At 37.2% G+C, this 23,166-nt stretch overlaps 1 protein-coding gene across 1 annotated transcript in view; it reads left to right on the forward strand.

The window, feature by feature from the left end:
• The first annotated feature begins 249 nt into the window (after positions 1 to 249).
• The window catches only part of LOC128657916 (oocyte zinc finger protein XlCOF7.1-like), a 72,845-nt gene continuing 49,928 nt past the window's right edge, over positions 250 to 23,166 (forward strand). The window contains exons 1-3 of the mRNA XM_053712343.1: positions 250 to 284; positions 4,050 to 4,155; positions 10,083 to 10,187. Coding sequence (XP_053568318.1) covers positions 4,087 to 4,155; positions 10,083 to 10,187 — 174 coding nt within the window. The 5' untranslated portion in view covers positions 250 to 284; positions 4,050 to 4,086. The remainder of the gene's footprint in view (positions 285 to 4,049; positions 4,156 to 10,082; positions 10,188 to 23,166) is intronic.

Here is a 23,166-nt window from a genome sequence, read left to right on the forward strand (position 1 = left end):
CACACATCTCCTAGTACTTTATACACCAACAAGAAAGTTACTTACATGAAACCATCGTATTGAGTATCCCGAACAACAATAACTAGTAACTACATAACCGCAGCGATTAAACAGCAACAAAAAACAGCTACAGGAAGCTGCATTATTCTTTCCTGTCCAATTACTTACACTGTAGTTCTAGCTACCTTGTGGTCCCATCAGCCATGTGACTTGTGACGTCACAGGTCCTTCTGCTGGAAGGGAACTAGCGTCTACACTGTGCACACAACAAGGTAGATTCACAGGTAAATGACCAGATTACCATACAAAGACCCCGCTGTATATACCCGCATATGACATACTAAAGAAAGTGTGTGTGTCTATGACTTAATTGTGTATTTGTGAGGTAGAGGGAGCCTATTTGTAGTAGTATATATCGTGTATAAGGTAAGGCAGAGTGTACCTTTATATAATATCATATATCTATGTATAATGTGCTAGGATGGAGTTGATTGTGTATTTGTGAGGCAGTGGGAATCTCTCTATAATTATATATATCTTTATATAAGTTGCTGGGAGGGAGCTGATTGTGTGTGAGGCAGAGGAAACCTCTGTAATATTATATATCTCCATATAGAGTACTGGGAGGGAGCTGATAGTGTGTTTGTGAGGCAGAGGGAACCTCTATAATATATATCTGTGTATATAATACTAGGGGGTGTATGTGTGAGGCAAAGGGAATCTCTCTATAATTTTATATATCTTTATATATGTGAGGTTGAGGGAACCTCTCTATAGTGTTATACATCTTTGTATAAGGTACTGGGTTGGGGGCTGTATGTGTGTTACATATCACTGGAGTCAAGCTATCAGACAGTTGACAAATCCAAGTCAAGCTATCAGTTATAAAACAGTAGTCAAGCTATCAGCTATCAGACACTTATTTGTTAGCACTTTCTTAAACAACAAGGAAGTTGGTTTCTTATTCAAGCTGTTTCTTATTCGTGAAATTCTGTTTCTTATTCATGGAAGTTGGTTTCACAGCACCAATTTTAGTGTTGGCATCAATTTCTGTGCCCAAAACACCATTGGGCCAGGCTAAAAACAATTGCATGTCATGGAGGGGGGTCTACCCTGTTTATATTCATAGTGAAATCAGTGGCCCAATAATTATTAACCCTTTGAAAATATCTGTTACTTATTCAAAAATGAGAATTAGAGCAACTATGCCAGTGTTGGCATCGATTTCTGTGCCCAAAACACCATTGGGCCAGACTAAAAACAATTGCATGTCATGGAGGGAGATCTAACCTGTATATATTTATAGTGAAATCAGTGGCCCAATGGTTATTAACCCTTTGAAAATATCTGTTACTTATTCAAAAATGAGAATTATGTCACCTATGCCTGGGTTGGCATCAATTTCTGTGTCCAAAACACCATTGGGTCAGGCTAAAAACAATTGCATGGCATGGAGGGGGATCTACCCTGTATATATTTATAGTGAATTCAGTGGCCCAATGGTTATTAACCCTTTGAAAATATCTGTTACTTATTCAAAAATGAGAATTATGTCACCTATGCCAGGGTTGGCATCAATTTCTGTGCCCAAAACACCATTGGGTCAGGCTAAAAACAATTGCATGGCATGGAGGGGGATCTAACCTGTATATATTTATAGTGAAATCAGTGGCCCAATGGTTATTAACCCTTTGAAAATATCTGTTACTTATTCAAAAATGAGAATTATGTCACCTATGCCAGGGTTGGCATCAATTTCTGTGCCCAAAACACCATTGGGTCAGGCTAAAAACAATTGCATGGCATGGAGGGGGATCTACCCTGTATATATTCATAGTGAGATCAGTGGCCCAATGATTATTAACCCTTTGAAAATATCTGTTACTTATTAAAAAATGAGGATTAGAGCACCTATGCCAGTGTTGGCATCAATTTCTGTGTCCAAAACACCATTGGGCCAGGCTAAAAACAATTGCATGGTATGGAGGGGGATCTACCCTGTATATATTTATAGTGAAATCAGTGGCCCAATGGTTATTAACCCTTTGAAAATATCTGTTACTTATTCAAAAATGAGAATTATGTGACCTATGCCAGGGTTGGCATCAATTTCTGTGCCCAAAAAACAATTGGGCCAGGCTAAAAACAATTGCATGGCATGGAGGGGGTTCTACCCTGTATATATTCATAGTGAAATCAGTGGCCCAATAGTTATTAACCCTTTAAAAATATCTGTTACTTATTCAAAATACTAATATTTGTATTGGTGCCAACGTATGCCCTTTTTTCCAGTTTGTATATCCAATTGTTGTATAAAAGGTTTCACCTCTGTGTAACTACATTATATGAATCATATTATTATTTAAATAAAACCTATATTTTTATTTTAAAGTCAATCTAAAGCAGTCTGACAAAAAAAAAAATGAATAAGAAACCAACTTCCATGAATAAGAAACAGAATTTCACGAATAAGAAACCAACTTCCTTGTCGTCTTAAGTACAGTATATAGAAGTATATACCACTATAGAATTATGTATTGCTCATATTTACCTTTATGAAACCGCCATATTGATACTTTTCATTATAGCAACTCGGTCCCTTCGAGCTGAAGGACCTGTGACGTCACAAGACTGCTGTGACCACATAGGAGAGAGGACTGCAGGAAGTTTAAATGCAGCTTCCGGTAGCTCTTAGTGCATTTAGATCGCTGCACACATCACATGTAGTTATTGTTGTATGGAAAAAGCTGTTACCGTCTCAGCACTCAGTTTCATGTAGGTAACTGTGTATGTCAGAATGAAGACCTTTTCTATCTCTTTAAAATGTACTGCCAGCGATTTTGTATGTGAAGCAGAGATAACTTCCATATACAATTATATATCTGTATTTAAGGTACTGCGTGTGTGTGTGGAAGAGGGAACATGTGTATAATATTGTATAACTGTATATAAGGTACTGGGGAGGGGACTGTGTGTGTGTGAAACAGGGATAACCTCCTACACAATTGTATATCTGTATATAATGTATAGAGAGGAGGGGCCTGTGTGTGTGCGCGAAACAGAGATAACTTCCTACACAACTGTATATCTGTATATAATGTACAGAGATGAGGGGGCTGTGTGTGTGTGGGGAACCTCTCTATAATATTTTATAACTGTATATAAGTTGCTGGGGATGGGGCTGTGTGTGTGAAGAAAAGGGAACCTCTATAATATTGTAAAACAGTATACAAGGTACTGGGGAGGTGGCTTGTGAGAGACAGAGGAAACTTATGTAATATTATATGTTTGTATATAATGTACTGGGGAGGGGTCTCTCTATAACATTATACATCTTTATGGGGGCTCTGTGTGTGAGGTAGATCGAACCTTTCAATAATATTATATATTTTTATATGACATACTGGGGGGGCTGTGTGTGAGACAGAGGGAACCTTTCTAGAAATATTTTATATCTGTATATAAGATACTGATGAGGTGGCTTTGTTTAAAGCAGAGGAAACCTTTATATAATAATTTGTATCTGTATATAAGGTACTATTGAGGTGTATGTGTGTGAAAGAGAATCAGGGAGCCTCACTATATTATTATAGCTTTGTAAAAAGGTATAGTGGTGGGATATGTTTGTGTGTGTGCGTCAGAGGGATCCTCTCTAATATTTTATATCTGTATATAAAATACTGGGGAGGGGATTAAGTGAATGTGTGAACTACAGAGGTAGACTCTTTATAATATGAACTAGCTCTGTATAAGGCACTTGTGGTTTACTATTACATATGTATTGTATAGTACACCCTTTAAGCTCCCTTCTCTTTTACTCAAACACAAAACAACCTTTATTAACAGTTATGAGTGTGTGTATATGCATGTATACATTAATGTGATGCATATATATGTAGGTATAAGTAACCTGGGTATTTGTGAGTTGGTGTATATATATTTGGGATATACATGTAAACAGATATATTTCAGGTGTGTGTCTATAGTATGTGTGTATGGCCAGTAATCCCTTATCTGTAATTTCTGTAATGTACGTGCCACTGTTGCAGGTCTTAGTGCTACACAATATCACTGACCACAAACAAGATGAAGATGAAGCTGCCTGAGCGGATCCTGAATCACATCCTGGAGATTCTCTACCTGCTGACGGGAGAGGTGAGAAAATATCATAACAACACCACGTTAACCTCCTGCAGTGAATATGTGTATTAGTTGCTTAGCAACAAGAGGTGACAGATGCTCAGAGATAAAGAAAGAGCCAGTGTTTTAAAGTGTCAGTAAACCTCAAAAATAATGTTATATAATTCTGCACATAGTGCAGAATTATATAACATTATATTAGCGCAAACTTTTTAAAACATAATATTCCCTTTAAATTTTTTAAAACAACGGCTGTTTTTCAGACCCGCTCTCTGTGCTCTTCTGAGCGGGTCTGTTTTTTTCACACAGCGCATCGGGCCAGCTGTATAGTCACAGCCCGGCCCGACCGCGCCATAACACTAAGTGCAGCTCGCTCCTGCTGTCAGACAGAGAAGGAGCAAGCTGCACTTAGTATTATGGCGCGGTCGGGCCGGGCTGTGACTATACAGCTGGCCCGATGCGCTGTGTGAAAAAAACAGACCCGCTCAGAAGAGCACAGAGAGCGGGTCTGAAAAACAGCCGTTGTTTTAAAAAATTTAAAGGGAATATTATGTTTTAAAAAGTTTGCGCTAATATAATGTTATATAATTCTGCACTATGTGCAGAATTATATAACATTATTTTTGAGGTTTACTGTCCCTTTAAGGTGTTTATGCAAATACAAAAGTGTAAATTCACCTGAGGAGACCGTTACTACCCAGCAGCCTTTTGTTATTTGTTCTATCATACCCATACACAGGTCAGCAATAGGCAGCTTATGAAGCAATGACAGGTTTAGGTTAAAAATAATAAACTGGTCTTTATATAGTATAGACCATTGTTTCTCAAACACAGTCCTCAAGTACCCCCAACATGCGAGGTTTTCATTATAGCTGAACTAGTGCACAGGTGAAATAATCAGCTGATTGGTAAGAGAAGGTTAGTAACAATAGTGTTACTGATCAGCGGATTACTTCACTTGTGCACTGCTTCAGCTAATGAAAACCTGGCCTGTTGAGGGTACTTGAGTACTGCCGTTGAGAAACACGGGTATAGACAAGTAGTAATTTGTGCAGAAGAGGAAGTGCTATTGTATAGAGTGGGCATACACATGCGTACATTTGCCATATATAGATAATAAGACGAAAAAGGCAGCACACATAGTATCCAAATAAAAAAACAGAACTTTATTACGGCATTGCAAAAAATACAAACACGAGGAAAAGGCTATGACTAAGTGCTGCATGGCTATGACTAAGTGCCGCATGGCACGAAACGCGTAAGGACACGTCCCCCTTTTCCTTGTGTTTGTGTGTTTGTATTTTTTGCAATGCCGGAATAAAGTTCTGTTTTTTATTTGGATACCGTGTGTGCTGCCTTTCTCGTCTTGTTGCATATATTCGGGACACGCTCTGTCCTCCATTTGGCCTGCACCTCGAGTCTTCAATTGTGAAGATTACGGAACTGCTGTTCTATGCCGTCTGTGACCAAAGGCTGTTGCTGATCTACAGAGGTATTCCTGGAGCCACGCTACCCCCCCTTCCCATATATAAATAATACCTGCACGTACATTTGCTAGCTGGTTAGTCTGCTCACATCCTGGTAATTTCATTGTGCATGTTACCTGGATTTCCCGTAATTTATCTATATATGTTGTTTTTTTTGTTTTTTTTAAACTGCATGCAAAGATACTGGAATGTATCTTACAGGAGCCAGAAATTGACCTTGCAATATATAACACAGTGATTGCTTGATCAGTGAATGAGCTTAGTTATATTTTTCCTTAATTGCCCATTCCAAAGGGGATATTCAAAAAGATTCTTAAGGCTTTTGCCCCTGGACTGCAAATAAATGTGAATGTTGCAAACAAAATGACCATTTAAATGCTTATAAAATGTATTTTGCATGCAGACCTTTTTCCAATGCAGCTCTTAATTGCTGAGACATACTGTGCATATGTAAAACCTTTATTGTGTAGACAGATATTTTGCAAGGAATGTTAACGCCTTAAGGAACAAACAGTAAATACTTGCTAGACATCATGATGTATTTAAAGCAAAGATTGGTCTTGTAAATAATATGTAGATTGTATTTTTACAATTATATTATTTGTTTAAATATTGAAAATATATGTCCAAAGTTTTCATTTCTATAAATTACTTTAGTTTCTATAAAGTGATGTTGAACTAGTTTTCTATTTATCTCTGTTTATGTGATTAAAGTCAGTGTTCTCCCCAGGACCTTTTTAGTGGGTGCACAACCCTGCTGAGTTTAGTGACCACCCTGCTAAAATGTTAGCCAATATTACGTTAAATTATTGCACAAATTATCATGAAATACATTTATGTTAAATTATGCAGAAAATTATATAATATTAGAAAATATTACACTGCCCCCACACTGCTTCATAATAACACCCGGCTGTGAAATTCCTTCTTTTATAACCTGTTTTATATCTGTATCTAATTGTCTTCAGCAGGGGAAACAGATAAGGGGCAACTTAAGCCCAAACTTGGCAGCACCCATACGTTATAGAAACTTAGTGGAATTTAAAAAAACCAAAAAATGTCAGCGTTAAATTACAGGAAAAGGAAACAAAATAAATAATGAAATTATACTGTAGTCTTTTTATCTACATATATTTAAACATCTTATATTATAATTTCACACTGTTGTTGTACCTGTTAATATCCTTTTAATTCCTGATATATACTATATGTATGTGTGTGTGTGTGTGTGTGTGTATATATATATATATATATATATATATATATATATATATAATGGTAGCAAAAACTTGCACTCACTGGTCTTTTCAAACACCAAACATTTATTGTAAACGTTTATTGTAACGTTTCGGAGACAGAGGGGATACTCTGTCTCCGAAACGTTACAATAAATGTTTGGTGTTTGAAAAAACCAGTGAGTGCAAGTTTTTGCTACCATTATCTACTATCCACTAGCACCCTGGCAGCTGAATTTGGAAGTGAGAGTGCTTTACTGGACTTGATACAGGTGAAATAAAAAGTGATTTATTCCATATAAACAAGTGACGTTTTGGGGTGTTCACCCCTCATAAGACCAACAATTGTACAGAGGGAATCGAACATTTTTATACCTATTGAAACTCCACCCACTGTGCAAAAAACACCAAACTGTTGTCATGACAACCATAGAAAAACCAAATACATTGTGAATGGTCATAGTTACTAATCCTGTGTTAATATTATACAGTGCAATAATAAACATATAGTGGGACCATTTGCAGAACATCACTGAGTATAGTCAATCCTTTTTAGTGATAAAAATAAATTCTCTATTTAATATTATCACAAACCTCAGTTGTTATTCCTTCACTGAGAAAATGACATCATAAGCCCCGCCCTCAAACTTTGTGTAACAACAATACGGGGATGTATCAATGTATACTATCCAAATCAGTGTTTGAATGTGTATAAAGATACAAATGCCTAGTGTAATCACTTTCAACTCCTATAGGCGTGTCTATAGTTCTATATTGGACTTAGCAATAGAGATAACAAATCTATATACCAGCTATTGTCTAAGATATCGCTCCAAATGTATCCTCAGAATTACCTACATGTAGACAAACTGATCAAAATATTTTCAAAAAATAAAACATATCCTTATATAACTGCTTAGTTTATTTTCCTCATGATGTAAATGAAATGAGACTTTGACATTTAAAAATATATATATATATGGACCATACACATAGTGAAAATTTACGTATGCTCCCTGATGCTAACTTTATCTATGTGTTTAATTCTATATGTTTAACTTGACTTTTTGATTGCATTTTTATGTTTTGAAATATTTTGATCAGTTTGTCTACATGTAGGTAATTCTGAGGATACATTTGGAGTGATATCTTAGACAATAGCTGGTTTATAGATTTGTTATCTCTATTGCTAGGTCCAATATAGTTGTATGTGGTATAGAGGCGCAGGTATTCCCTTATTCGATGTTCCAGAATTGCCTGAGAATGAAAGGACTTTATTTCTATGTGTGTAGATCAACACCACATAATTGATGCAGTATACTTACTCTGAAAAAGTTCAGAGTCCGGCTCCCTCTTGTTAGTTAATCTGTGTGATGTGTTGAGAATAAGAATTTCTCAAATCCTGTGTAGTTCGATAAAATCGGAATCCGGCTCCTTATGCAGCGCACCCGCTGATATGGTGAAAAGAGTCCAAAGGACAGCAAGCAAAAGTTTGTATATAAAATACAAATTTATTTTAAAACATGTCACTATGGACAAGAAGATAAAAGCTCAAATAAAAAGCTCTACGCGTTTCAACAATATTTCGTCTTTCTCAAGAGCAGTAAAAAATTATGAGATGCTGCCTTTGGGTTTACATAGGTGCTTTTGCTGAGAAATGAAAATTTTGTACTCTGAACTTTTTCAGAGTAAGTATACTGCATCAATTATGTGGTGTTGATCTACACACATAGAAATAAAGTCCTTTCATTCTCAGGCAATTCTGGAACATCGAATAAGGGAATACCTGCGCCTCTATACCACATACAACTACAATTTTAAGCAGTCTCATTTGGCAGAGACTGATAGAAGGCTGCGGTACACACAGAGGGGAGTATTTTAACCATTTGTGCATGAATATTGTTGGTAACATCTAGCATATTGTGTATAATTGTTTTGTGTTAAAATTGTTAGGTCCAATATAGGACTATAGATACATAAATAAAAAGAGAGAAGCGCTCAACCTGGGAATGAACAAAAGCATAATAGCTTGTTCTATGGCTAGTTACCACCCAAGAAGCAGCCTCTTTTTGCTCAACATGTGCCTTTCACAGAGAATAACTTCCCTGAAGCATATCAGTCTGATCCTGACTTCACAGTACAGTCCAGCCCCAAATACCAGGCAATCCCTCTCTGAACAAGAGAAACAGCAAAACCCCAGACGTACGTTTCGGCCTATTGTGGGCCTTGTCAGTGAGGTGCAGCCATATCCCTCTAGGCACACTGAGCAACGGGTCCACATCTGGATTCCCGCATCACACTTAGGGAGACTTCCCTAAGTGTCATAATTTGCATAAATAAAAAGAGAGAAGCGCTCAACCTGGGAACGAACAAAAGCATAAAAGTTTGTTCTATGGCTAGTTACCACCCAAGAAGCAGTCTCTTTTTGCTCAACATGTGCCTTTCACAGATAATAACTTTCCTGAGGCATATCAGTCTGATCCTGACTTCACAGTACAGTCCAGCCCCGAAATACCAGGCAATCCCTCTCTGAACGAGAGAAACGGCAAAACTCCAGACGTACGTAGAGCGATATGGCTGCACCTCACTGACGAGACTCACAATAGGCCAAAACGTACGTCTGAAGTTTTATTGTTTCTCTCGTTTAGAAAGGGATTGCCTGGTATTTCAGGGCTGGACTGTACTGTTAAGTCAGGATCAGACTGATATGCTTCAGGAGAGTTCTTCTCTGTGAAGGCACATGTTGAGCAGAAAGAGGCTGCTTCCTGGGTGGTAACTAGCCATAGAACAAGCTATTATGCTATTGTTCGTTCCGGTTGAGCGCTTCTCTCTTTTTTTTTTGTATCTTTAAACACATTCATACACTGATTTGGATACCGTTGCACCAGCTGGAACGATCTCTGTTTCTTTGGATACCGTTATGTCAAATAGTTTTTGATTTATGTTATACATTCATCCATCTCTGTGTTGTTGTTGCACAAAGTTTGAGGGCGGGGCTTATTATGTCATTTTCTCAGTGCAGGAATAACAACTGAGGGTTGTCCTATATTTTGCAATGCAACACTTAATTCCTGATATTTACTGTGCATATACTGTGCATATATGCAATATTTATTGTGTGTGCAGATATTTTGCAATGCCTAGCCTTGTGACCGTGATGAGATGGGGAATATGATAACAGGATACATACATGTGATGTTTTTATGTTTTACTCTTGCAGCGTGTGACTAACTCACTGACAGCGAGTCACATGACTGGGGACAAGACGACAACAGAGAGGATACTGACCCACACCCTGCAGATCATGTACCTGCTGACAGGAGAGGTGATGGAATATGTCATAATAACAGCTGCATGTCCCTGTCTGTATTTGTTTATTTACACATAATAACATGGTTTGTAATGATTACGATATGCTGATTGCAGCCTGACATGCCCTCGCTTATTCTGTACTTGGGGTATATAACCTTTTCACACTAAGGGCCAAATATATGTATTTTTTTTTTGTATATACTTTAAAAAGCAGGTTTAACCTGAAAAACAAAACATCTACAAATATATTATTATATTATAATAGACCACAAATATTCAAACATTTACAGAACATGTTTATCATTTCTTATTACTGAGGATGGCCACAAAGCTGCCACATTTCAAAGATATTTGTTTATGCAAAGAAAAGTTACCAGAACCTGTAAAACAGAGTTAAATGGTTTAGGGGTTAATGCCTGTTAGGGGTTTAGTGATTTTGGGGAACTATTATAGTGGGGGCCTGTCAATTTATAGGTTAAATGCTTTGAGGGCAGTTTATGTGTTTATTGTGGACGATCAAGGAGCCTATAATGCCTGTGGGTACTGCCCACTGTAACAGTTTACAGCTTTTAAAAAGTGGTATTAAAAGTTTATATTTGTATGCATTGTGTACGTGATAATCATCTGGTAATATCATGATAACTTTGGCTCTCATTATAAGCATGTGATTTACTAATTACGTTTTGTTAAATATTTTAACTGGTGACTTCAAATACCAACAATTATGGGAAGTCTGGTAAGCACCTAGTAATTGTATATTAACTAGTATGCAAAGCTCACAGGTAGAAGACACAAAGCCATACATATTAATATCCACCAGGATCGTCCTGTCTGTTATGCCCCACAACAGAGTTTGTCAGTTCTAGTAAACTAATATGTCACATCTATTTACTCACCCTTGTGTGGCTTCTAGTATCAATGTAGACAAACAATCCCAATGCATGCGGGCACGCTATCAATCTAACAGCGCATGGAGCTTTCCTCTTCTAACTCCAACTAGTCAGCGGGTAAATCACATGACTGTTTAATCCAATGCCGCTCAACATGGACAACGTAGCTGCAGAATCAAGCTCAAACCAGAAAATTTGTACAAAAAACAATGAATCGAACTTGTGCTATATAATGAAAACTCTAAACTTTATTTAGCGAACTTATCCATCTTAAAAACGAACATCAAATAATTAAAGACATCATGCAAATCCAAGACTGGCATTTATTTGCTACCATGCCGTATTTATAGCCCTAAAAACACACTAATAAAATTACTCTGATATAAGACTATCGTGTGTCTCATTGATGAAAAGATTTCATGATGTCACTACTTAATTTAAAGCAATATCCAAATACATAAATACGTAATATCCAAATATTCAATCCACAAAGTGGGGTACCAAATCCGATGGACCATCCCATATCAAAATCAGATCATCAATAAATCATTTACTTTGGACAAATTAACCTCTTTAGGTAATTCAATTTTATAAACAATTTATTGTTCATCTGATTTTGATATGGGATGGTACCTGACTTTGTGGATTAATTAAACACTAATGTAGTGGGATTCACACTTTACCTATCAGTATCAGAAACATCAAATTGAATATTTGGATATTACTTTGAAAGTTACAAAAAAACAGCCTTATTCAAACTGTATAGAAAACCCATATCAGGCAACTCCTTAGTACATGGTAATGGTTGCCATCCCAAACAAGTTCTTTATGGGGTTTCAAAAGGCCAATTTATTAGATTGAAATGGATTTGCATTAATCAAGACTATTTTGAACGACAAGCAGAAGCTCTTTCTGAACGATTGCTAGAGAGGGGATGTATGTGATTAATAAGTCCTACAATGAGGTAGCTAATATGGATAGACGATCTTTATTGGGTGGTAAATAAAATATCTGTATGATACATTAAGTAACATTCATTAAATATTATTTAGAACAATATTATAAAGTGTGTAATATCATCCACAGACATTGTAAATTGTTGGCAGCAGATAAGAAGTTGGAAAATGAGGTACAAAAAGATTGCAGGTTTGCTACAGATGAAATCATACACTTGCCAAAATAATAGTCCCTTCCTGTCTCCCTAAAGTTGCTTCTCCGAATAATTCCTGGTTAAGATTTAAAGGTGTGTACAGGTGTGGGAATACAGATTGTAAAGCCTGTGAACATGTAGCCATAGTACACATTTTTGTTCCATGGTTATAAATGAACAAATTGAGGAAAGGTTTAACTGCACTACCACAGTTGTAGTTTATTTAATTACTGGCACAAAATGTAAGTTGCAATATACAGGGTTAGCCACCAGGGATGTTCGTTGGAGAATTCGTGAACAAGTTAGAAGTCCAAAAAGAGGTGGAAATAAATTGTTGGAGTAGCAAGAAATGTATTGGATTTTAAAAACTTAGAACTATAATACCAGAAGGGCTCAACTCAGAATATATGACCTTTTTGGCAATGAGTCTGAGTCGTCAGTAGTTTGAATTGATATGGAGTAACAACTTTACTCTGACTTTTTCTATCAGATAGTTGCTATATCTGTTGTATATTACCCATTAATTCGTATATAGAATATGATTACATTTTTAAATAATATTTTGTATTGATGGTTCATATGTAAATGTGCTTTTTAGTAATAATGATATATTTATGTATTTGGATATCTGTTTAAATGAAGTAAATGATAAAGCATGAATAAGGGGCTGTGACCCCAAAACATTGTTTTTCTATGTGAATAAACTGTCTATATTGAAATATTGAGTGCTGAGGACTATCTTTATCATTAACTATTCGTTTAGGGACCTGTCAGTGTCCTGAGGTTTTTCGTGCACTCCTCCATAATTGTGCTGTTCTCATTTTTTCTTTGTTTAAATTAAGTAGTGACATCATGAAATCTTATCACCAATGAGACACAAGGTAGGATTATATCAGAGTGATTTTATCAGTGTGTTTTTAGGGCTATGATTATAGCATTGAAGCTGAAACGTGTCAGCCTTGGATTTGTGTTCAGATATTTTGCAATCCAACACTTAATTCCATATTTACAGTATACTGTGCATACTGTGACAGAAAGTCTGGTTTGGTGATAGAGGGAGTATATATTAGACCAAGTTTAATGCATTTCACTTCACCATTTTGCTATGAAACCCCAGGGAAGTGATTAGTGTTTTTTTAGTTGTGAATACCGTACAGCTGTTAAAGACTATTGAACTCAGGCGTGGCTCATGATTACTGCTCCTAGGGTTTAAAAGGGAAGCATTCTCTAGCTAAGTAGATTACAGCCAGACAGGAGGCCTGATATGATGTGTTGTGAAAAACATTATGTACTAAACATCTTGCTGGATTTCTGTTTGCTGTTTCATTCTGTAAAGGACATTTGTGTTGCTGCAGACAGAGATTTGCTGTTTTAGAAGCGTGTGCAGAGAAGCTTGTCCTTTTGCCTTACCTGTGAACAAACTGTATGCTGCTGTTAAAGTCACCTTGCTATTTTGGAAGAAAATATAGTTTAGAAAACTTTAACTGGATTGTCCTCTATTGCATTTAAACCCTAGAAGACAGTGGTTGCCAAAGCTTCTTGTTACATACCACACTTTATGTCTGTGGGTTTTATAATTTGCAAGCAACATGGAGGAAGTTATTAAACCATTGATTCAGTTTACCACTGTGCAACAGGAGGCCAATAGTAAAACTGCTGAAAACAGTGCAGCTCTGCAGCAGTTGGTGTTGGCACAGGCGGAGAACGCTATGATTATGGCAAAAACACAGAAGGAGAGTACTGAAGTGCTGGTGCACCAAATGGTTACAATTCAAGCAGAAACATTCAGGAAGGTTTGTGAGGAACAGCAGAACACGCCACATGCACCTTGCGGCAATAGATTCAAGCTATATCTAAGAGACTGAACTCTGATCCTGCTAGTGGCTGTCAAGGCTCTAAAGTTATACAAGCTAGTCACTATATTCAAAAAATGTCTGCAGCGGACGATGTTGAAGTGTATCTTCTTGCCTTTGAGAGAACAGCAGAAAGAGAAGGATGGCCAGCAGATGAGTGGGCGAGCATACTTGCACCTTTTTTTAAGTGGAGAACCTCAAAAGGCTACTTTTGACCTTGAGCCGGAGCAAGCCAGTGACTATGACAAGCTGAAGGCTGAGATCCTGGCACGCCTAGGAGTGCCTAATGCAGTACGTGCTCAAAGATTCCACTCTTGGAGATATGCATCTGATAAAGCTGCAAGATCACAGATGTTTGACCTCATTCACTTTGCCATGAAATGGCTGCAACCAGAGGTTAACTCCACTAATAAGATTGTGGAGTTAATGGTGATGGATTGCTTTCAACAAGGATTACCTGTTTCCCTGCGTCGGTCAGGATGACCCTCAAACTGCAGACCAACTGATTGCTTTAGTGGAAAGGTATATTGTGGCAGGAGAAGTTTTGCATCTACCTCCAGCAGATTTACCCTCCTCTCCTATTTGCCAGAACCCTACAAGAACTGGTTAGACTGGTCAAGGGGGAAGGGGGGGGGTGAGAGACCAGCAGTTATATTTACAAGATACAAGGGACACTCCTCTGGGAGATAGAGGAACATTTAAATATAAATATACTATAGAATGGGGAGAGAAATAAACAATGGAAAATTCAATAATATTGATGTGGTGCAGACCCTGAAGGACACATTTTTTTAACTTGTTTAGAAGGAAGAAAGGAAAAGGATACATTTATATATCCTCTTAAAAAGACAGGGATTTCAGCACTCAATAAATATACACAATAATAACGGTATGACACCAAATGAGTTCAAAATATTAGTAATTTATTTTGGCTTGTGTCCACTTAAGTGCATAGATTCAGCAGACAACTCCCCGAACAGATGCATCCATTATAATATATTTATTAATCCATAAATATATTAATAGCACATATGTTATGTATAATACAATAAGTTAAAAAAGCATGGCCAGCTTATAACCAATAGACATGGGTAGATATGCAAGTATTTAAACGCTAGATGCAACACCTCAACCAGAGGGTAGCCCTTTACTACAACATGAATCTGCTACCTTAGTAAATCAATGAGGATCCATGCAAATCCGTTGTTACATAAATAAGTCAACACCTCTCTCAGAGGATGACCCAGTTTTTGTTAACTGGAAAAGTGTCAACATGAGAAAATACCCGAGGATCTATGCCAGAATGTAAAATAGCATGTAGATAATAACATGACTTGTAACAAAAGCATATATCAGTAGTGCTTACTAGATGAACAACACCCAAACCAGAGGATAGCACCACTCTTTAAAAAAAGGACCAGGCTATCATGGTAATAAATAGGGATCTATGTTCGTCCTCCAGTACATACAAATTTGAAAGCATACAGTATAACCGCAATGCCTTAAACCATATAAGTATACATAGTATTCAAGTGCTAGATACACATAGACTCAAACGTGGTGCTGTTAGATTTGTCAGTTCAGTGGTAGTCAGTACGTATTATCAGATATGGTGTATCCACTTTTTGTAATTTATATATACATCATCGTCTTAAAGTAACCTTGTATTGAGTAGCAACAAAGTTATTCCATGGATAAGTTACTGTAAACATCCAGTGAGTCGAGCTTGGACCGGCTTTTCAGTTCACATGGATTACAAGCGTGCAGTTTGCTGACGAATAAGTCTCTTCTTTGCTTTTTTGATTACCAGATTGGAGGACTCACTGGATGTTTACAGTAACGTATCCATGAAATAACTTTGTTGCTACTCAATAAAAGGTTACTTTGAGACGATGAGGTATACATAAATTACAAAAAGTGGATACACCATATCCGACAATAAGTGCTGACTACCACTGAACTGACAAATCTAACAGCACCACGTTTGAGTCTATGTGTATCTAGCACTTGAATATATTACAAGTGATAATACAGGGCCACACTCATTTTTGTCTAACTGTATTCATCCTGATAATAGTGATGTCTCTCACATATGTTTGGTGACCGTAAATGTTAAAATGTGTAAAGCATTACTTGATTCAGGTAGTATGGTTACATTAGTGGCAAAATTTATAGTACCTGATGTGACTATAGATCTAATGCATAAAATGGGTATTCTTTGTGTTCATGGTGATAAACGTGAATATGCTACAGCTGATGTAAATTTCGAAACACAATGTGGTTCTTTAAAACATCTGGTAGGTGTAGTACCCAAATTAGCTCATGAGGTGGTGATAGGAAAAGATTTTCCTACGTTTTTAGAATTATGGGCTTTATTAGTAAATTCAGCTAAGGAGTCCAAAGAGAATGAAACAATTTAGGATTTTTGTTTCCTTTTTCTGAAATTGATTTGGAAGAAATCAGTAAAAGTCAAACTTATTGTACTATGCCTTTATTGATAGGAGACCAGCCTATCTAGAATAATAAGCCAGGTGTTAGTACAGAAAGCAATGATGATTTAATAGATTTGGAGGTTAATTGTGGTAATTTTAAAAGTGCCCAATGGGAGGATCCCACTTTGACTGAAGCAGGAAATTATACACGCATTGTAAATTGTTATTTCACAGCCAGGAAATCCATTACCTTATCCTCACTTTGAAGTAAATAATAACCTGCTATGCAGAGTAGACAAAAAGGGCACAGGTATTGTTAAACTGTTGTTGGTACCTCAAGTTTTTCGTAATACAATGTTAAATCTTGAATATAATCACATACTAGGGGGGCACCTAGGAATGGATAAGACTAAAGAAAGGATCCTAAGAAGGTTTTACTGGCCAGGTGTGTTTAAGGATGTTAATAATTATTGCTCTTCATGTCCCAAGTGCCAGCTAGCTGCTCCCACTAAGGATTTTCTTAGTCCATTAGTGCCTTTACCAATCATTTATGTGCCATTCGAAAGAATTGCTATGGACTTGATAGGTCCACTGGTGAAGTCAGCCAGAGGACACTAGTATATACTGGTTGTCCTGGATTATGCAACACGCTACCATGAGGCAGTATCTCTATGTAATAGTTCTGCAAAATTTATAGCAAAGGAACTTATGTTTAGTAAATATACCCAAAGAAATTTTGACCGATCAAGAGACTCCTTTTATGTCTAAGGTTACAAAAGAATTGTGTAAACTGCTCCATATTAAGCATCTGAAAACTTCAGTATTTCACCCTCAAACTGCAATAAGACCCTAAAGAGTATGTTACGGAAGGCAATTGATGTGGATGGAAAAAAATGGGACCTTTTATTGCCTTATTTAATGTTTTCTATCAGGGAAGTTCCTCAGGCCTCCACAGGGTTTTGACCTTTTTGAACTTTTGTATGGTCGACATCCACGGGGGTTAGTTGATATTGTTAAAGAGACATGGGAACACCCTATAGAAGTGTTATTGAGCATATATCTCAAATGCAGGATCGAATGGAGGCTGTCATGCCCATAGTTATGGAACATATGGGAAAAGCCCAAGAAGCACAAAAACACAGTTATAATCATAATTATAGGGTTAGAGTGTTTCAGCCTGGTGACAGGGTACTAGTTTTAGTCTCTACAGTAGAAAATAAATTTTTGGCTACTTGGCACGGTCTATATGAGATAATTGAAAAGGTGGGTGATGTAAACTATAAGGTGAGTCAGCCATGGAGAAGAAAACATGAGCAGATATATCACATTAATTTACTGAAGCCCTGGAAGGATAGGGAGGTTTTGTGTGTGGTAAATACAACAGAGATACCTGTTACTGAGCCAGAGGTAAATATTTCTGAAACCTATCTGTGCATCAAAACCAAGAGGTCAAGGACTTTATTAGAAGGAACAGAGAGTTTTTTCCGTGATGCCAGGGAGAACTAACATAATTAAACATGACATAGTTACAGAACCAGGGGAAAAAGTTTCCCTTAAACCCTATAGTTTGTGAAGCCCGTAGGGAGGCTATTTAATTTGGAGATGGAAAAAATGTTAAAACTTGGGGTGATTGAAGAATCACTCAGTGATTGGAGCAGTCCAACTGTGTTAGTTCCTAAACCGGATGGTACTTTACGATTTTGTAACAATTATCGTAAATTAAATTGTATTGAAAAATGTGATACCTACCCAATGCCTAGGGTTGATGAGTTAATAGAAAGACTAGGAAAAGCATGTTATTTAACAACAATCAATTTAACAAAAGGCTATTGGCAGGTACCCCTCACTGATCAGGCAAAGGAGAAAACTGCTTTTTTGCCTCCAGATGGGTTGTTTCAGTATACAGTTTTGCCTTTTGGGTTACATGATGCTCCTGCAACATTTCAGTGATGATGGATAGAATTCTAAAGCCCCATTTTCATTATGCTGCAGCTTACCTTGATGATGTAATCATTTATATTACAGATTGGGAGTCACATCTTCCAAAATGTTCAGGCAGTTCTTAACTCCATTTTCTCTGCTGGCTTAACTGTGAATCCTTCAAAATCTACCATTGGTTTAGAGGAAGCGAAGTACTTTGGATATACAATTGTGAGAGGATTAGTTAAGCCACAGACAACTAAAATAGAAGCCATACAAAACTGTCCCCAGCCCCTAACTAAGAAACAAGTTAGAGCTTTTTTTGGGTTTGACTGGATATTATAGAAGGTTTTTTCAAGATTTTGCTACAATAGCTGCTCCTTTAACTGATCTAACAAAGGCAAAATCACCAGTGATGGTTAAATGGTCTACAGAAGCAGACAAGGCTTTTAAGCATTTGAAAGATGCCATTTGTGCCTATTCAGGTTAGGTAACTCCAGATTTTTGTAAAAATTTTATAGTGCAGACTGATGCTTCTGATGTTGGTGTGGGGGCTGTTCTTTCTCAAGTGTATCAAGTGGAGGAGTATCCTGTATTTCTTTTTTTTTTTTTTTTTTAAATATCATTTTTATTTTTATTTCAATAGTGCCAACAAACAAAACAAAGAAAAAAAGAAAGAGAGAGAAAATACAGCAGTACAGCAGTAATTTGGTACATCAACAATAGGCAAGTCGGTAGACAGTACAATCATGTCTTATGACATAGTCTGTTGTTTATACTAACACAAATTTATTTTAAAGCAACAGAACTTATTCAACCAAAAGAAATTCTTTGTTAAATATTGGGGGACTCATTGACAACTTTAGTTTTCCAACAGATCAAAAATAAGCCTTCCTTTTACATTGCTCAATAACACCTTGAAACCACAAAGCAGTGGACAACGAAATAGAGTTAATGTTGTCTGACCTTCTTTATAATGTTGATGTCTACACAGTCTAGTGGATGCCTCACTGCCCTTAAAGCTAGCCAAATTATACCTTTTTAGAGGAAATAGTTTTTTCCTTTACTGAAGAGAAAGGGGAAAAAAAAAAATATAGATTTAATACCCTCCTTACTTTAACTTTCCTCCCCCCCCCCGCGCCAGCCCCACTCTACCAAATGCCCAAGAGAACTATTTCCGAATTTTGAAATGGGCTTATCGTATCCTCTATTTCGGTTGACGAAAAGATTTTAATAAACTTTGACCATTTGCTGAAGAATGCTACAATTTCGCCCTCTAGGTTTAGATCTGTGGCAAGTTGTTCTACCCTGTATTGTTTTTTGAGATAATTTTTTACCTCGTTCACTGTAGGTATAAATCTAGTTTTCCATTTTTTAAAAATTAAGTTTCTTGCGGCCAGAACTACTAGATTTAATATTTTGGCGTCTCTGAAATCCTCCTTATTGTTTGACAAAAAGATTATATTTGAAAAATCAAGATTAAGGGGGTTTATTTTACCACTCTTACTAACCAGTATTCTAGTTTATTCCAGAATTGTTTTATTTTCGGACATAGCCATACCATATGCAATAAGTCTGCTGCCAATAAGCTACATTTTGGGCATTTCTTGAAATCGGCATTATTCCATCTAAAAGCCTTGTCTGGCGTGTAATATGTCTGATATATGAGCTTTGTGTGGGACTCCCTCCATGTTTCGGCCATCGTGGTATTGCGTAATAATGAGAAGGATCTCAAAATATGTGTTTCCTTATCAATGGTCCTAGATAATTGCTCCGACCACTTTTGGGCTAATTTTTCAACATTGCTGTTGCCTTTCTGAGAGTTCAGGAGAGTATACCATGGGGAGATAGAGCAGCGACCAGCCTTTATCAGGGCCGGCCACTGCTCCAACCTCCCCCAGGTCCATCTCCAGTTGTATTGAGTATGCAGTTGAGTGGTGTAATGCCTGGCTTGAAGATAGGCAAAGAAATCTTGATTAATTAGATTAAATTCTGTTTTCAGTTCCTGGAAAGATTTGATAATTCCTGACTCTGAATGATAAAGCTGTGCAGCAAATCTAAGCCCCTTCTCTTGCTACTCTTTCAAATGTGGGGCTTGAGATCCTTCCTGGAATTCTATATTGCCTATAAAGGTTTGATACCTGGGAATATTAGTATTTATTCCCAGCAATGTACCTATCTGCTTCCAAGCCAGGATTATTGCGTATATAGACTTGAGATTTTTCACTTGTTTAGGTATTAGATGGGTCGGTGTATGTAGGAGCGATACAGTCTTTAAAGGGAAGATTAAACTGTTCTCTAACTCATTATCCGTAAAATAGTCAGCTTCTGCCACCCAATCTGCCGCAGTGCGGCCCAAAAAGACTAGATTATACAAGTACAAGTTTGGGAGGGCCAGCCCGGCGAATTGCCTTGCTAGGTATAACCTTTGCAAAGCAATTCTCGGTTTCCTTGACTGCCATATAAATTTACGAAGAGCCGTATTAAATTTCTTAATGTCTTGGGTTTTTATGAGAAGCGGGAGGTTTTAGAGAATGTATGATATTTTTGGCAAAATTACCATTTTATATAGAGTAATACGCCCCGAGAGGGAAAGAGGTAAATTCTGCCAGTCTCTCATAAGTGAAGTGGCACGTGCCAAGGATGGAATAATATTTAAAGAGTACCATTCTTGAGGATCTGCCGAAACAAGTATTCCCAGATATCTGAATGCTTTCATAACTGTCTTAAATGGATTATTTAAGTACGAGGTATCGGTCTTCCTTAACCAGAGTAGTTCTGTTTTTTGTTTGTTCATTTTATACCCTGCAAACTGGCCGAATTGTTCAATTATGTTAAGAATTATTGGGATATTCCGAGTGGTGTTAGAGACATAAACCAGCAGATCGTCTGCATACAAGGACACCTTTAGCTCCTTTTTGTTAATCCTAATACCTTCGCTCTGGTTTCTGATTTTTATAGCAAGGGATTCAATCGCTAAATCAAAAAGTAAAGGAGAAAGCGTGCATCCCTGCCTTGTGCCCTGTTCCAGTCGAATGACCTGTGATTCCTGCCCGTGCATGACTAATTTTGATGTTGCCTGACTACATAAGTTGTTCACTAAATTCAAAAACTTGCCTTGGAAACCAAATTGTTTTAATGTAGTTAAAATATGATCATGACTGACTCGATCAAACGCCTTCTCGGCGTCGATTGCTATAATCGCCGCATCAGAGAGATTTTCTGATGTATTCTTTTCAATATTCTTAAAATGATCAATGGATAGAAGCAGTTGTCTAATTTTAGATGAGGAGCTCCTTTCTCTTGTTAAGTGTGTTCAGTCCACGGGCCATCCATTACTTATGGGATATATTCTCCTTCCCAACAGGAAGTTGCAAGAGGATCACCCAAGCAGAGCTGCTATATAGCTCCACCCCTCACATGTCATATCCAGTCATTCTCTTGCAAGTCTCAACAAAGGAGGTTGTGAGAGGAGATAGGAGTAACATTCTTCAATCAAAAGTTTATTATTTTAAAATAGCACCGGAGTGTGCTGTTTGTTCTCTCAGGCAGTATTTAGAAGAAGAATCTGCCTGCGTTTTTTCTATGATCTTAGCAGACGTAACTAAGATCCACTGGCTGTTCTCGCACATTCTGAGGAGTGGGGTATCTTCGGAGAAGGGAATAGCATGCGGGGTCCCCCGCAAATGAGGTATGTGCAGTAAAATATTTTCTAGGAATGGAATGGACTATGAAAACACTGCTGTTACCCATATGACGTAAGTACAGCCTTTAATGCAGTAGTAGCGACTGGTATCAGGCTGATAAATGTATGCGCAGTTGAGTTATTTTCTAGGGACTAGAATTTAACTTTAAATACTGTTAGTACTGAAATAAATGTATGAGCCTTAACTGCAGTAGAAGCGACTGGTAGCAGGCTTAGTGATAACTTTGCATAACACTGGAAAGTTGTTTTTTAAAAACGTTTACTGGCATTTTATTCGTTTTGTGAGGTACTTTGGTGATAAATCTTTTTGGGCATGATTTTTTTCCACATGGCTAACGTATATTTCTGCATAGACACCGTTATATCAGGTCTCCCACTGTTGTGATATGAGTGGGAGGGACCTTTTTTTTTAGCGCCTTGTTGCGCAGTTAAAATTCTAGCACAGTCTTCCTGCTTCTTCCTCTTTGATCCAGGACGTCTCCAGAGAGCTCAGGGGTCTTCAAAATTCATTTTTGAGGGAGGTAATCAGTCACAGCAGACCTGTGACAGTGTGTTTGACTGTGAGAAAAGCGTTAAATCTTAAATTGATTATCCGTTTTGGGTATTGAGGGGTTAATCATTCTTTTGCTAATGGGTGCAATCCTCTGCTAATTTCATACATTTACTGTTTAAAATTGGTTGCTATAACCGTATTAGTTCGTTGTTATTTCAACTGTGACAGTTTTTTTGTGTTTTTAAAAGCGCTGCAGCGTATTTTATATTGCTTGTAAACTTATTGAAAGAAATTTCCAAGCTTTATAGCTTCATTGCTAGTCTGTTTAAACATGTCTGACACAGATGAATCTGCTTGCTCATTATGTTTAAAGGCCAATGTGGAGCCCAATAGAAATATGTGTACCAATTGTATTGATGTTACTTTAAATAAAAGTCTGTCTTTACCGGTAAAGAAATTATCACCAGACAACGAGGGGGAAGTTATGCCGCCTAACTCTCCTCACGTGTCAGTACCTTTGCCTCCCGCTCAGGAGGTGCGTGAGATTG

This window comes from Bombina bombina, chromosome 4, assembly GCF_027579735.1.
Source record: "Bombina bombina isolate aBomBom1 chromosome 4, aBomBom1.pri, whole genome shotgun sequence".
NCBI lineage: Eukaryota > Metazoa > Chordata > Amphibia > Anura > Bombinatoridae > Bombina > Bombina bombina.